This window comes from Nicotiana attenuata, chromosome 7 (assembly GCF_001879085.1).
Source record: "Nicotiana attenuata strain UT chromosome 7, NIATTr2, whole genome shotgun sequence".
Taxonomy (NCBI): Eukaryota; Viridiplantae; Streptophyta; class Magnoliopsida; order Solanales; family Solanaceae; genus Nicotiana; species Nicotiana attenuata.
The window spans coordinates 5183816-5198839 of NC_031995.1; the positions used below are offsets into that span (position 1 = coordinate 5183816).

General features: G+C 34.5%; 1 protein-coding gene across 1 annotated transcript; it reads left to right on the plus strand.

Annotated features, from left to right (window-relative positions):
• Nucleotides 1322–7436, plus strand: LOC109230390 (interferon-induced, double-stranded RNA-activated protein kinase-like). The gene is made up of 4 exons (XM_019395897.1): nt 1322–1468; nt 2075–2114; nt 7083–7191; nt 7263–7436. The coding sequence occupies exons 1-4, from the start codon at nt 1466–1468 to the stop codon at nt 7354–7356; spliced, it is 246 nt and encodes an 81-aa protein (XP_019251442.1). The 5' UTR covers nt 1322–1465; the 3' UTR covers nt 7357–7436.

The following is a 15024-nucleotide window of genomic DNA, read 5'->3' on the forward strand; positions in this document are numbered from 1 at the left end:
TAAAATTTTTGTGATCAAAATTATAAAATTAAAAATTAAAAAAGTATTTATCAGTTTTCACAATTAATATTTATGCATTAACAACAACAATAACAACACATCCAGTATATTTCCACATTTAATATTTATGCATTAAACAATTGAATTAAGAAAAGAAAACTAAACCCATCAAAAATTTTATATGATATCTATATATATANTAAAGCAAAATAATACTCTAATAGTATTACTTTTAGAAATTAATAAAAAATTAGATAAAATTATTAAAGAAAAAGAGGTAAAAACTGCAAAAACTGAAGTAAAAATTCCAAAAGTGTATATATATATATCCTTCCCTCCCTGGCCGTGTTGAGAAAATGTAAAGTATGTTGCTCTGCCAAAGAAGTTCCCCTCCAGTTCTCCGTACAATTTGTCGTGGATGACGTCATTCTTCAATGATATCATGACATGGATTATAATTTCTTGGGGCTTAATTCATCCCTCACTATCTATACACTATTTGCTTCTTGTGTCATAATAATATGTTATTTGGTACATGACATTTCTTTTTAGTTTCTCTCTATATATACTATATTGTTTACCTTTAATATGTGTTTATAACTAATTTTTTGTCCCTACCTTTATCATAAGTCATTTTTCCTATACTTTTCATTGCTCACATTTAACATTTAACGTAAATTCTCACGAGTTTTACCTTACTTTCTAATATATTATTAATCGTTTTTACTTTTAAAAAAATAAGATCACAAAACAAACTAATTTAGTTATTACAACAATAGTAACAAATTCAGTTTAATCCCGGAAGGATAATGTATATGCAGACCTTACCCTATCTTGTGGAGGTAGAGAGACGGTTTCGATAGACTTTCGGCTCAAGGAACAATGAAAATAAAATAACAAACAGTAGCAACAATAATATAATAAGAACAAATGGAAACTAACTTAGTTATTATATAAATAAAGTCATTTGGTTAGAAAGATGTTATCCCAGGATTAATTATCCCGAGATTAGTTATTCCACCTTTACACGGGGATAAAAAATAGTACTACAATTCCAGTATTAATTATACCGTACTTTTCTACCAACCAAACATGGGATAAACTCTTCTGAAATTTAGTATCGGGAGTAATTATTCCTTATCCTAGTACCAAACGAGCCCTTAGGAAATTAAACGTTGTTAGACTAAAAATTTACTATACGTTTCTACGAAAAAAAAACTTTACGTTTCTAATTTTATTTTTATAAAAGAGAAAAGCAGGGAAAAACGAAAAAAGTGACAGAAAGGCTTTACAAACGCCAACATCACACTCGCAACAAACTTTACAAAAACCGTCTCACGCGCTCACCTGCACATTCTCTCCCTGGCGTAAGTATTCACTCAACGCCAGTAGTACTTCCTTCAAAACACTGAAGAAAGCACTCACTGTCACCACTTCTCTTGTTTCAGATCAGAGACCGATTATAATGGTATGAGCTCTGCTTTATTATTGTTTTCACTGTATGAACTCTGCTTTTTTGAAATTTGCTTGTGATTGTGAAATATAGTATGTTCTTCCACATATTTTCATGCATTCTAGCAATTTCTGTACCAAATATATGGCACAATTAGGAATTTGATCCAATAATGTTAAGTAGCGTACTGTTTTCTTCTTTTTCCTTGCAAAGCCGAACGGCAAAAGTCGCCTAAAGTAAAAACTCAGTTTATGTCTATATCTCTCCGTCGAATTCTCGAAAATTTTCAGCAAAATATTAAATGTGGATTTTATTGGTGGTCACTGAAGAAGGTTCTAATAGAAAAGGGAAAGGGAATATAGGTATAGAGTAAAAGGTTTTAGTGGATTCTAGCTCCCTGACTCAGTTCTTCTACTCGACGAAATCTTCGGAAAGTTAAAATTAAAAAAAAAAAAAAAAAAGACGACCAATAGCATTAACTACTGTAACAAACGTTAGCTTTTTTCATGTTATAAAACCTGGAAGAGCCGAAAAATTTGATATCCAGCTTAATGTTGCCTGCTATTGCGTTTTGTTTTTTAGTCTCTAGCTGAATTTTTATGTGTTGTGATTTGCATGCAGGGTCGATACACTGAAGATTTCGAGGAGAAAGAGCTGTTGGGTAAAATATTTCTTTTCAAGTCATTTTTTAATAATTTCTTTCCTAATTTGACACTTTTTCAAATCAAAATTTTCTATGCGTTTATAATGACTGAACCTTGAATTAGATTGGAGAGCCTGATAGGAAGTATGGTTTGAATAATCCTTTAGTAAGGATATCAGCCACTCGCTGTGAAGTCGGAATAGATGGCATTTAAATAACTCCAGCTCCAACCTTCTCCTTTGTGAAGTGTTTGTCAATTTCAATATATTTTGTTCTACCCTGTTGAACAAGATTGTGAGCAATGCTGATGGCTGCGTAGTTGTCACCGTACAGTTTCATAGGCATAGTCTCTGTTCTTCTTAGTTCCTCCAAAATTCATTTAAGCCACACCAGTTTACATATTCCATGTGCTGTAGATCTATATTCTGCTTTAGTACTGATGCGGGCTACTGCATTTTGTTATATGCTTCTTCAAGTTACTAGGTTTTGCCATATGAATGTATAATAATCTAATGTGGACCTTCTTCCCAAAATGGATCCCGCTCAGTCAGTATGTATGCTTCGATACGTGTTCATTTCTTCTGAAATATAGCAATTTCCCAGAGAATTCTTCAAGTATATCAGGATATGGTAGACTGTGGCAAGATTCTCTTCATAGGGTAAATTCATAATTGACTTAGATTCGCAGCAAATGCTATATCATGCAATGCATGTGATAGGTAAGTTTGCCAACTAGCTTTTGGTACAGTGCTCTATCCACGGACTTTCCTTCTATGCTTATCAATTGCTTTCATTTAGAGGGTGTTTGGATTGGCTTAAAAATTGGTTAAACCAACTTAAAAGTACTTTTCGACTTGTTTTGATGTTTGGCAAACACCAAAAGTGTTTTTAAGCCAAAACAAGCCAAAAACCATAGATTGGACTAGGGGTGTTCATAAAAACCCGAAAAATCGAACCAAACCGAAAACCAAACCAACCCGACCAAAAAAATCGATACTTTTTGGTTTGGTTTGGTTTTGGTTTTGAATTTTAAAAACCGATCAAATTTGGTTTGGTTTTATAGAAAAAATGCCAAACCAAACCGACTATAGGAGTAGCTATTTCAAATTTATTATTACACCTATATATATGTATATTGTTATACAAAGTTTCAAAAAATTTATGGTAAATGTTAATAGTTTGCACTTTTAATTTAGTTCATTTACCTTTACATTCTAGTTTGATTGGTAGTTTTCTTTTGTTTAGTGTAAGAATCCATTTCGTGTTAAAAATAACATATTTTTAATTGAGTCCTTAAATTATTCATCAGTATTTGATTCAATTATCATCAATATATCTTGGTAAATAATAGATTTCTCAAAGGGCAATTGATTTGATACTGTTACATTGAAAATGTGGTCGCCGGAATATGTGTTTGGTAGTGTATGTCTTATATTTAAGAAAAAATCGACAAATAACCGAAAAAACCGAAAAATCGACATAAACCGAATCGAGAAAAACCGACTTAATTGGTTTGGTTTGGTTCTAATATTTGAAAAACCGACTTACTTGGTTTGGTTTATTTTTAGGGAAAAATCGATCCAAACCGAACCATGAACACCCCTAGATTGGACCCTCACTTATGATTTTTTAGTTAAAAGCTCTTTAAATTTGACCAAGTATTTTACATTGCTATCCCTGATACTTTCTTATAATTTCAAAAATATCCTTCACCATGAAAATTCCTAACTCCACTCGTTTCTGAAATGCACTACCTGTCCTATGTTGATTTCTCATCCTTCCATCTCTCCATCAACGGAAAAATGCTCGCTGACACCATTATTGATTTTAAATTGTATATTATGTGTGTTCTCCTTTGCCCCTCAAAAGTCAATTACAGCTTAGTTGCAGAAAGACACAAAGAAAAGGCTCTTTTCTGTTCATGTTAGATATTTTAGAATGCTTTTACTTTTTCTTTGTGTCTTTGTTTTCACCTATTTTCCAATAAAAGATTACTCCCAATGTACTACTTATCTACATATGGTTCTAAAAGGGGACAATTTTCGCACTTTTGCACGCTACATGTTTGCTGAAAAAACAGAATGACAAGTTTACATGTCAGTGTTCAGTTTGTACTTTCATAATCACACCGTGAATGTTTGTCACTTAAATATAATTTTATCTAATTAATTTGGAACTTGGAGTGAATTGAGACATAAATTAGTTTGTATTTGAATTAAAATATTACAGTAGTGAGCTCCTTTATAGTGTTGACAGATTTAAGCATATTTCAGTCATTTAAAAGAAGAAGTGCTTATCAGCTTTTTTTCACCTAAAACATCAGCTGCTTTTTTTTTTGGTTCAACACACGTATATGCTTATTCACCAAACCAGCTCTAGCCCTTAAAAGTGCATTTCAACACTTGTGCTTGAAAGCTACTTAAATTTAGCTAAGCTAGACACCCTCTTTCTCATTCTATTCTTCTTGAGTAAGTTAATCACATATTTCCTTTGTGATACTGTTAATTACCTTTTTCGATCGAGCTACCTTCATGCCAATCAAATATTTTAGTGGGCCTAGGTCCTTTATTTAAAATTTCAAAGCTAGATTGCTCTTTATGAGTTCCGTTCAACCTTGTCATCTCCGGTTCTCAAATTTCAAAGCTAAATATTTTAGTGGGCATAAAACTTTCATTCTCTTACGGGTCATTTGGTTAAAGGGATTAGGTGGGTTTTCCCGATATAAGTTTTGGATTAAATTTATCCCGTGTTTGGTTGGAGGTATTAGTTAAAATCAGTATTATTTTTATACCAAAATCCTGGTATAACTTATCCCATATAGAAGGTAAGATAAGTTATCGAGTTTATAATCCTAATTATAACCCGAGGATTATAATCTTGGCATATCCTGGTTTTGAACCAAATGACCTCTTAGTGTTTGTGGGACTAGCCTCAAATTCTCTTCATGTTTCCTTTAGTTGCGGGGATAGACCAAGATACCATTGATGAACACGATCATGAAAGGGTCAAGAAACGACTTGAACACTCTGTTTATGAGGTTTGTAAAGGTTGTCGGTGTGTTGGTAATTCTCTAAGGACATCAGAAGAATCTCATAATGCCCCTCTGTGTCCCTGAAAGTTATCTTAGGAATATTATCACTCTTAATCCTCAACTGATGATAGTCTAATCTTAAATTAATCTTAGAACAGTGCATAACTCCTTGTAACTAGTCGAACAAGTCATCAATGTGAGGCAATGGATGTTTGTTCTTTATGACCATCGAGTTCAGTTGTCGATAGACCATCTTTCTTTATAGCAGATAGAATTGGTGTACCTTGAGGTGAAACACTCGCTCTGATGAACCACTTATAAAGCAGGTCTTGCAGATGATTTTCCAACTTCCCTTAGCTCGGCTAGAGCCATCTGGTATGGGGATTAAGAAAGGCTATGTACCCGGTGCTAACTCGATCTCCCTACCGGGTGGCAAACACAGTAGATCATTTGGGAACAATATTTGGGTATACACTAATAACAGGGACTCTGCCAAGAGTTGGAGTCTCAACTCGAGTGTTACTGTAGTATGAATCCAAGACAACCTTTACTGATCATCCACTGTGTTTTAACTTATAATAATCTTGCTCGAAGGCACCACTGAAGCACTCTTTAACAAAGTGTAGCTCATTTGGAACGTCAACTTCACGACGTTGGCATAATAGTCAAGTATAGTATGATATGCCACCAGCCAAAACCATGTTAAACATGATCGAGTCAGCCTACGTATCTTTACCATGTACTATGATTTTAAACTCAGCTTTGTGATTAGCCCCAGGAAGGCCCAAGTAGGTGTTAGGTAAAGATCATTTTCTGCATCTCAAAGCCCAATAAACCTTGTTACATTGAAAACAACAGTTGCAGGAAATAAAACACTCTTCATCCAGTTAATATTAAGGTCTTAGTCAGCTTAAAAATCACTCTCAAATGTCTTAATTGCTTCCTTTCTGCTCGCGAAAAATTGAATTATCATCATCATATAGAAGATGAGATATAGCCATACTAGTTTTGTCTCCAAAGGAGACTTTAAAGCCTTTAATCCAGCCTGATTCTACAGCAATTCATCCTACTTATAGCCTCCATAACCAGAATCAAGAGGAAAGGAGAAATGGGCTCCTTTTGCCTTTGACTTATCTCTGCTTGGAAGAAACCAATTGGAGCCCCAAATAAATATTGAGTATCTAACCGTAGTCCCACGGTGTGCTGTCCAGTCGATCCATTTAACATGGTCATAAACTTTTCTGTTGTCCAGTTTACTGATAATTTGACCCTCCATATTTTAATTAAATTATTACTATCAACTAGGTTTCATCAAAACACCAGACTAGTTCAATTTTCAAAAATCATATTTCTCGGTCTTTGGTCAAAGCCCACAAATTTCTGTGTTTTAATTATATCCTAGGTTTTGAGTAGTTGGGTATAAGAATTTAGCATATGAAGCAATGAGTAAATTAAGAGCTTTTGTGGAATAAAAACATTTAAGTGAGATTAGGAAGATTGATCATAGAATCAAAGCTAATGAGAATCTTACCAAAAAGGAACAAGAGAATGCTACTTTGAAGATGTTTCTCCGAGATCTTAGTTTGAGCAAATTATGTCAAGTGGTGCTTCATATAGAAATGGAAAGGATTTGACAAAAAACCATGCTCAGCAAAGTAATTTGCTGGTACTTTTCCAAGTATAGGAGTCTTAAGTCCTAATTTCTATATGATAGAGTGATGGGGTATTACAAACCTTGAAATGACTGGTGTATCTTATATCTTTTTTCAAACTCTCATAGAAGTTTATAACCTTCAAAAGGTTGGTGTATCTTATATTTGCTTTATGAAAATCATTAGCATGTTTCCTTCCGAACTAATAGGAAGACCTATAGAATGCCGATTCTTCTCTTCTAAAATAGCGAATAACTTTTTGGGATTTATCTTTACAATGATCTTTTGTTATTTGATTTGCAGGGAAAGGTGGATTCGCAGTTGTTTATCAGTGCAAGCATAGACTTGACGAGTCTTTGTACGCTGTGAAGAAGATACCTTTTAATGATCAACAGCTTCAGGAAAAATTAAGGTAATATTGTTTGTTTAGCATAAGATAACTTTATTGTACGTTTTCAAACTTAAAATGTTTGTTCTTCATAGGGAGGTGAAAATACTAGCAGTTGTACAACATTCTAGGGTTTTACGTTATCATCAGGTATATCTATTTTTCTCTCTATGTACATATACCTTATGACCCAAACCAGTATTTGAGACTGACATCCTATGTGGAAATAATACAGTGGCATAGACGGGTGGGAAACCCATTATTTTTTGCTTTGAAGAAATTATATCCTAGTTTGTTTTCCAGAACTAAGTTTAAATATTTGTTTTGTGATGCTTGTGAATTTTTCAAGCATATTAAAAACTTTTATCTTTTGAATGATAATAAAAGTACAACTCCGTTTTTGACTATTCATATTGATGTACGAGGTCCTACGCAAGTAGTTTCGTTGTCTGGTAGTCGATGGGTTTTCTTATTAGTTGTTGCACTAGGATGACTTTGGTGTATTTGTTAAATGCTAAAACTGAAGCTTTCTCATGGTTTGGTCATTTCATAAGGTGATCTGTATCCAATTTGAGACTAAGGTAAAAAATCTTGCGAACTAACAATGTCATATAATACATGAATAAAAATGTTGGTGCTTATTTGGAGTCTTACGGGATACTCCACCAATTAGTTATCCTTATACTAGTGCACAAAATGGGGTTGGTGAGAGAAAAAATAAGCATTTGTTAGAAGTGACAGAATCTTTTATGTTTACTATTATTCTACCAAAACCTTACCGGGGAAATGCCATTCTTATAGCTGCCTATCTCATCAACATAATGCCACTTAAAATCGTTAATTTTCAGAGTCATATGAAATCTTTAAAGGTAAGAATGATTATATCGTTCCTTCGAAGGTATTTGGGTGTGTCTGCTTTTTTCACACTAGGAACTTTGAAAAATTGATCCTAGAGCTCTTAAATGTGTTTTTATTGGGTATTCTCCAACACAACTAGGGTAGAAATGCTACCATCCTTCCTCTAGGAGATCCTGTATCAGCATGGATGTTACCTTTCAAGAATCTGAGTCCAGTATTACACAGTCACCTCTTTAAGGGGAGAGTTATAAGCAGAAAGAGATGATTCTCTCAAGTTCCACTGTTGAAACCACTATCACTATTGGGAAAATTGAAGTTGGAGGAAAAATTCAGGGGGATATTATTGGGCATCGGATAGGCCTGATTTGAAAACTTACTTTAAGGAGAAATAGAGTAGAAGAAGCCATTATGCAATCTACCAAAGCTGAACCTTCTTCTACTAGTGAGTTATCTATATTTCCTAATGAGTTAGATTGACTATTGCTTAAAGAAAAGGAGTTAGATCTTAAAGTCCTCCTCATAGGGTTTCAGGATCAAGTCAACAAAAGCCCTAAAAGAAATATCTACTGGAAATGGAGGAAGGTTTGTCAATGCTCCAAAACCTATTTCGGGCAAATGAATCTATGCGGCTCAAGAGAGCCACGATTTGCAAACTGTGGGAAGCATATAGGAATTGTTTCTCCTTACTAGTAGAATACGTCATCTTCTAAATGCCTTTATCTAATTCCATAACCCCTGCTAGTTCTGGATTAAATGAGAAAGGTTTTCCCTCGGTGTCGGTGTTTCTAATTCGAGACGTCAACATCAAATGTCTACCAGGACATAAAGCTATCCGCAACCTAAAAAGGAGCCAGATCTTGCACCTCCAAATACCCTTCATCTAAATTTGTCTCATATAATTCTTTGTTTTACTCCTATAGAGCACTTGCCTTGCCTATTTCTTTTGTGTTTATTCCCCAGAACTGGAGGGAGCTCTTGCAGTCCTAAATGGAAGCAAACTATAATTGAAGAATTGAGTGCCTTGTCAAAAAATTAAAACTTGGGAACTTGTCACTTCATCACCAGACAAGAAGTTGGTGGGATGCAAATGGGTCTTCAATGTGAAGCACAAATCTAATGATTCGATTGAAAGATTCAAAGCAAGATTGATAGCCAAGGGATTCGCTCATGCTTATAGCATAGATTATCAAGAAACATTTACCTCTATTGCTAAAATGAACACTATTAGAATTATTTTACCATGTTTGGTTGGCGAGTGGATTTTCTTTTCGGAATATATTTTCTAGTGTTTGATTAGTAAGTCAAAAAAAATATCATTTTAGAAAACACTATGGGGTAGGGTGGGGGAAAGGGGGTTGGGATTGCGGGGAGAGAAGGGGCTGGAGTGGTAGGTTGGGGTGGGCAAGTTGGGAGTAGGGGGTTGGGCGTGGGCGTGGGAGTTGGGGTGGTGGGTAGGGGTAGGTAAGGGTGGGGAATAGGCTGGGGAAGGTTGCAAAAGAGTTTTGGAAAATGTTAAACATTTTCCTCCAATTTACGAGGAAAATGAGTTTACGAGTAAAATATTTTCCAAAACATTTAAGCCAACCAAACATGGTAAAATTGAAAAATATTTTCCTTTATACCAAACATACCTTTTATCTAAAACATGAATGTTTCAGTCGATTATGGTTCTTATAAATAACCAGTTATGGATAGATTTTTAGTCATCTTAGGTCCTTAATGGTAGTATATGTTGTGAGCACGTGATTTTTGCCACGCTTAAATTACTCCTACAAAATTCCTTAGAATTAGGATTTTTCTTTATTATTTGAATTTTTAGGAATTAATTGCATGATTTTGTGTCTTGTTTGTATTTTTGTGTGCATTTTAGGTGCCATAATTCATAAAAAGGGTACAAAAATAGGCATTCGCATTTAGAATTCGATTTTATATTTTTAGTTTTACTAGTTAATTAATATTACTAAAATAAGAGAAAAATAACAAAAATAAATCTTTTACAATTTTGTTCCTTTAATTTCACTTTTTGTTTAATTTTTCTCTTAAAAATAGGATCTAGTTAGTTTGAGGAAATTAATTGGTTTAATTTTAGTCTACTCCATGTTTTTGCTTTTAACACGAAAATAAAAATCAAAAATGAAATTGAATTGAATAAAAGAAAGAAATTAGTTGAAAAGAAAATAAAAGAAAGAAAGAAGATCTGACTTGGGCTTTAGCCCATTGAATTCATTGGCCCAAACCAAAAATCCCCAAAATCTCGCCCAATTAGTCCAACCCAAACCCCTGATCCGGTCCAGTTCCCTCATGATAAAACGACGTCGTTTTTTGGCCAGGTAAATCCAGGCCGTCCATCGCCTATCATCTGAACATCCAGATTTGACCAAACATTTTAAATAAAAGTGTAATAACACTTTACAAAATCCAGCGACCAAACCCTCCATCCTCGTACAACCCCAGCCCCTGTAACACCACCGTCAGCCCACCGTCCTCCGCCGTCCGCCGCCAGCCGGAAATCGCCTCCGCCGGCGGACGGTCTCCGTTCCCACCCAAAATTACACCATAGGATCTCCTCTTCCCCCTCATCTCAAATCCGGCCTTAGTTTCACTCAAATCATAACCAAACTTCTCGAATCTTGGATCGAAAATTCAGACCAAAACGCAAGTTTGTCCAAACGACCCCAAATTCACACCCTACACTCCCCTAACTTCCCTCATCTCCAATCCCCAACCAGATTTCTTCGAATATCACCGGAGCTTTTCGAATTTTAAATCGAATTTTGGCCGAGAAAACCCTAAAACCCTAATGTTGGGGATTCTTTGATTTTGGGCTATAATAGCCCTTAGTCATGTGTTTTCTTATGAAAACACATGATTAAGGACGGTTGTGATCCAAAATGCCAAGGAAACTCATCAAATTCGAAGTCGAACCATATCGGTGAGTTCTGTTTCTTCCCCTTTTTCTTGGTTTAATTCTTTGCCTCTGTTCTCATATTTGTTAATTTCTAGTTTAATTTGCATTTTAATTTTGGTCAATTTTGTGCTGATTTTGTGTTCTGATTTGTGCTTGATTGTTCGTCTGTTTAGATTTTAGTCCACTTTGATCCTTGACTCTAGTTTGGTTATTAGTTTGATTTTATCAGATTAGGATTTGTTTCGATACTTGTTCTGTCTTATAATTGTTCTATTTTTAGTTTAATTTTGCTTCATTTAAATTTTAGATAATAGTTTACTCTTCTGTTTTCATAGTTTTTCAATCGACCTTGTTTGGGTTTGTCTGATCTTAATTTGTTGATTCAGTATTCCCTTATGATTGTTACTAGTGGCTTTTAATTAGTTTAGTTTTGAAACGAGTATTACTTTAGTTCAGCGTTTAGTCTTAATTAGTTATTAGGTTCAGTTTAGTTTGTTTGGTTATAGCTGATAGTTTAACTAGTGTTAGTAATTTCAGGGGTAGTCAGGGGTAGTTTGGGCACTCAAAATGGGTTGGTTTGTTAAGGCTCTGTAATTTCAGAACAAAAGTGAGGGTAGTATAGGCATTCCATAGGTAGAAAACAAAGCTAGAACACCCTAGGTCCTTCTAGAAGGGGGCCTTAGTGTAAGTTTCTGCATTCTTAATGCAGTAACTTGGGCAACAAGCCACAAATTTAGGGATTAATGTACAATTTCTGAAAATAAAAAGGGGGGAAAATGAGTGAAAACTTCTAGAACATTCCTGCCCCTTCCTTGCCTATAAAAAGCAGGCCTAATGCCTTCATTCACAAGTTTTAACAATCTGAAAAATTCCCAAAAAGAAGTTTACATCTCTGAAAATTACCAACCCTTTCCAGCTTATAATTCCCCCTCAAAATCCTCTTTTTAAAAGCTGAATCTCAAATTTGAATTTCAAAAATCAAAAGAAGTTCAAATCTGAACTCCTGTAGTAGAAACCTTCATTTTAGATCTTAAACCCTGCAGAAAAACCAAAAACAACAAAAAACTTTCAAAAAATCCCCAAAATACTGTTCCTTAGGTTAATTTGGATTTCCAGCTATTGATTTATATTGTCTAGCTCAATATTTAGTTGCTGAAATGTTCTAGACATTTCTGAGGTGTTTATCGAGTGTATTTGGGGTTATATCAAGTCAAAGTTGGGTTGTTCAAGCTTATTTTGGTTGCTACTGGTTTTGCTACCTAAAATTAACTACTGGGCTGATTGACGCAATTTCTGGGTTCAAAATCGATCTAGTTGCTGCTGTTGCTGACTCTCAATTTCTGCATTTGTTCTCTCTCCAGGTTACTCACTTGGTCTCATACAACTTGTGAAGTCAATGTAGGATTGCTAAAGCATATTAAATGAGNAGCAAGATTGATAGCCAAGGGATTCGCTCATGCTTATAGCATAGATTATCAAGAAACATTTACCTCTATTGCTAAAATGAACACTATTAGAATTATTTTACCATGTTTGGTTGGCGAGTGGATTTTTTTTTGGAATATATTTTCTAGTGTTTGATTAGTAAGTCGGAAAAAATATAATTTTAGAAAACACTATGGGGGAAGGGGGTTAGGATTGCGGAGAGAGAAGGGGCTGGAGTGGTAGGTTGGGGTGGTGGGTAGGGGTTGGTAAGGGTGGGGAATAGGCTGGGGAAGGTTGCAAAAGAGTTTTGAAAAATGTTGGAAAATGTTAAACATTTTCCTCCAATTTACGAGGAAAATGAGTTTACGAGGAAAATATTTTCCAAAACATTTAAGCCAACCAAACATGGTAAATTAAAAAATATTTTCCTTTATACCAAACATACCTTTTATCTAAAACATGAATGTTTTAGTCGATTATGGTTCTTATAAATAACCAGTTATGGATAGATTTCTAGTCTATCTTAGGTCCTTAATGGTAGTATATGTTGGTACTTGCTTCTAATTAATCCTTCATGAATATATAAATGAAAGTATAGTATAATTGTTTGTCAAGTCTGCTTAATTATTCGCCTCTTAAAGACAAGGCGATTTTGGATCAATGCTATACTAGTTAACTAGTATTTTCTCTACATATATTGTTTGAACTACGCAAAGAATAGGTAGAGACTAATGAAATATAATGATTATGTGTCACAAAGGAATTTTTTGAATTAAGGATAAGAATGATTTGAGAGAAAAATACTTACAATACTGTTCTAGCTTTGAAAGGCTGAAAACAAATTTGACAAGATGTTGTTTTGTGCATTACATAGTCCTTGAAATAGAACTTGCAAGTGGTTGTTGGGTTTAGTTCCTTTCAAGAAGATCTTTGGTGTAAGTAACTTTCTGCATCACAATTAACTTTTTTTTTCTTCTCATTCTTAGTGTTGGATAGAAAATGGAGTCCCTGATGTTGGATCTTCATATTCGGACGAGGAGATGGTGGCTAATGCAACAAAGACCCTCTTTGTTGCAATGGAGTTTTGTGCTANTGCCAATAACTCGTGTATTAGATTTTCATACCTATTAGAATTACAATTCACATTGTGCTGTATGTCAATTTAAATGAGTAGATTAATGAGTCTTAACACATATTCCTAGTGTACGGATAATTGCTGAATTTGTTTAAGGTGCAATTTTGAAATTAATTAACTGTTAAGTTCCAGGCCGATCATATCAGTAAATGGCACATTTGGTTTACAAAAAAGTCAACAGGCTTAAAAGCCCACTTCATGAGATCAAAAATGAGGCTAGGCAACTAGGCCCATATGTTTACACGATTATAGGGCCTAGTGTCATAATAAGAAGCCCAAAGCAGGGCAAATTTTAATACAAGCTGTATTTTCCTCCTTCCTATATAGGGCCACGTTTGAAAGCCCAAAAAATTGTTAGAATTCAAAAATCCTTCAAAAATTATATTAGGAATATGGGAATTAGTTTACAATGTGAACTTAGGTTTTCGAGTTAGGTAGCGGATTCAAATTAAGAGGGTCCTCCCTTTTGTTTGAATTCGGACTTGAACTCGAGGCCCGAATTTATAAATGTGAATTAATTAGGCCCTTTTAGAGACAAAATAAATAGAAAAATCATAGTTTGCTTTAGGTTGGCCTTTAAATAAAAATGAGATGAGCCTCGCCAAACAAAACACATAAATTGCGGGGCCCTCATTGTGAGCACGTGATTTTTTCCACGCTTAAATTACTCCTATAAAATTCATTAGAATTAGGATTTTTCTTTTATTATTTGAATTTTAGGAATTAATTGCATGATTTTGTGCCTTGTTTGCATTTTTGGTGCTTTTTAATTGATATAATTTCAATAATACAAATAGTACGCATTTTAATATTAAAAAAATAAAGAAACAAAAATGGTCCTTTTGCATTTCTACTTTTAAATTTTAAAATTTGCCTTAAGTTTTCTTTTAAATTAGGAATTAGTTAATTTTGGAAATTAATTAGTCTAATTTTAGAGTCAATTTGTGTCTTTTACTTTTAACCTTGCATTTAATAAAATCAGGAAGAATTAAATAAAAAAAAAGAGTAAATAAAAAACAAAAAGAAGAAAAGAAAACAAATAAAAAGAATTAAAAGAAAAGCCTAGTCTTAGTAAATACCCAATTTTGAGCCAGCCCAGACCCAATTCCGCCCAAAAAAACCCGTCCAAATTAGCCTGATTCCCCGGTCCAAACCCCAGCTCTCCGAAACTCCTGAAACGACGTAGCATGGGGAGATTACTATGTCGTTTTGAGTTTAATAAGTGATAAATCAATCTAAGCCATCCGTTTACTCTCATCCAACGGCCCATGATTGGTGATAGATTAAAATAAAAGTGTCTTAAAAAATGGAAAACCCTAAAGACAGGCTTCTCTTCCTCGTACCTCCGTGCCTCCGCCGTGTTCCGGCCGGAAATCGCCTCCGCCGGCGGCAAAATTCCAAATAACTCCAAATTTTCACCATAGCTCCGTCTTCATCTCCCCAATCCATATCCAACCTTATTTCCCTTCAAATCCGAGCCAATCGCCTCGAATATCAAATCGAAAGCTCGGACCAAAACCCTAACTCCTCC

What these genes read in the sequence shown, in the direction of transcription:
- LOC109230390 (XM_019395897.1), top strand. An exon ending in CGAGGAGAAAGAGCTGTTGG is followed by an intron (nt 2,115 to 7,082) that starts GTAAAATATTTC and finishes TTTGATTTGCAG; the next exon opens with GGAAAGGTGGATTCGCAGTT. An exon ending in CAGCTTCAGGAAAAATTAAG is followed by an intron (nt 7,192 to 7,262) that starts GTAATATTGTTT and finishes TGTTCTTCATAG; the next exon opens with GGAGGTGAAAATACTAGCAG.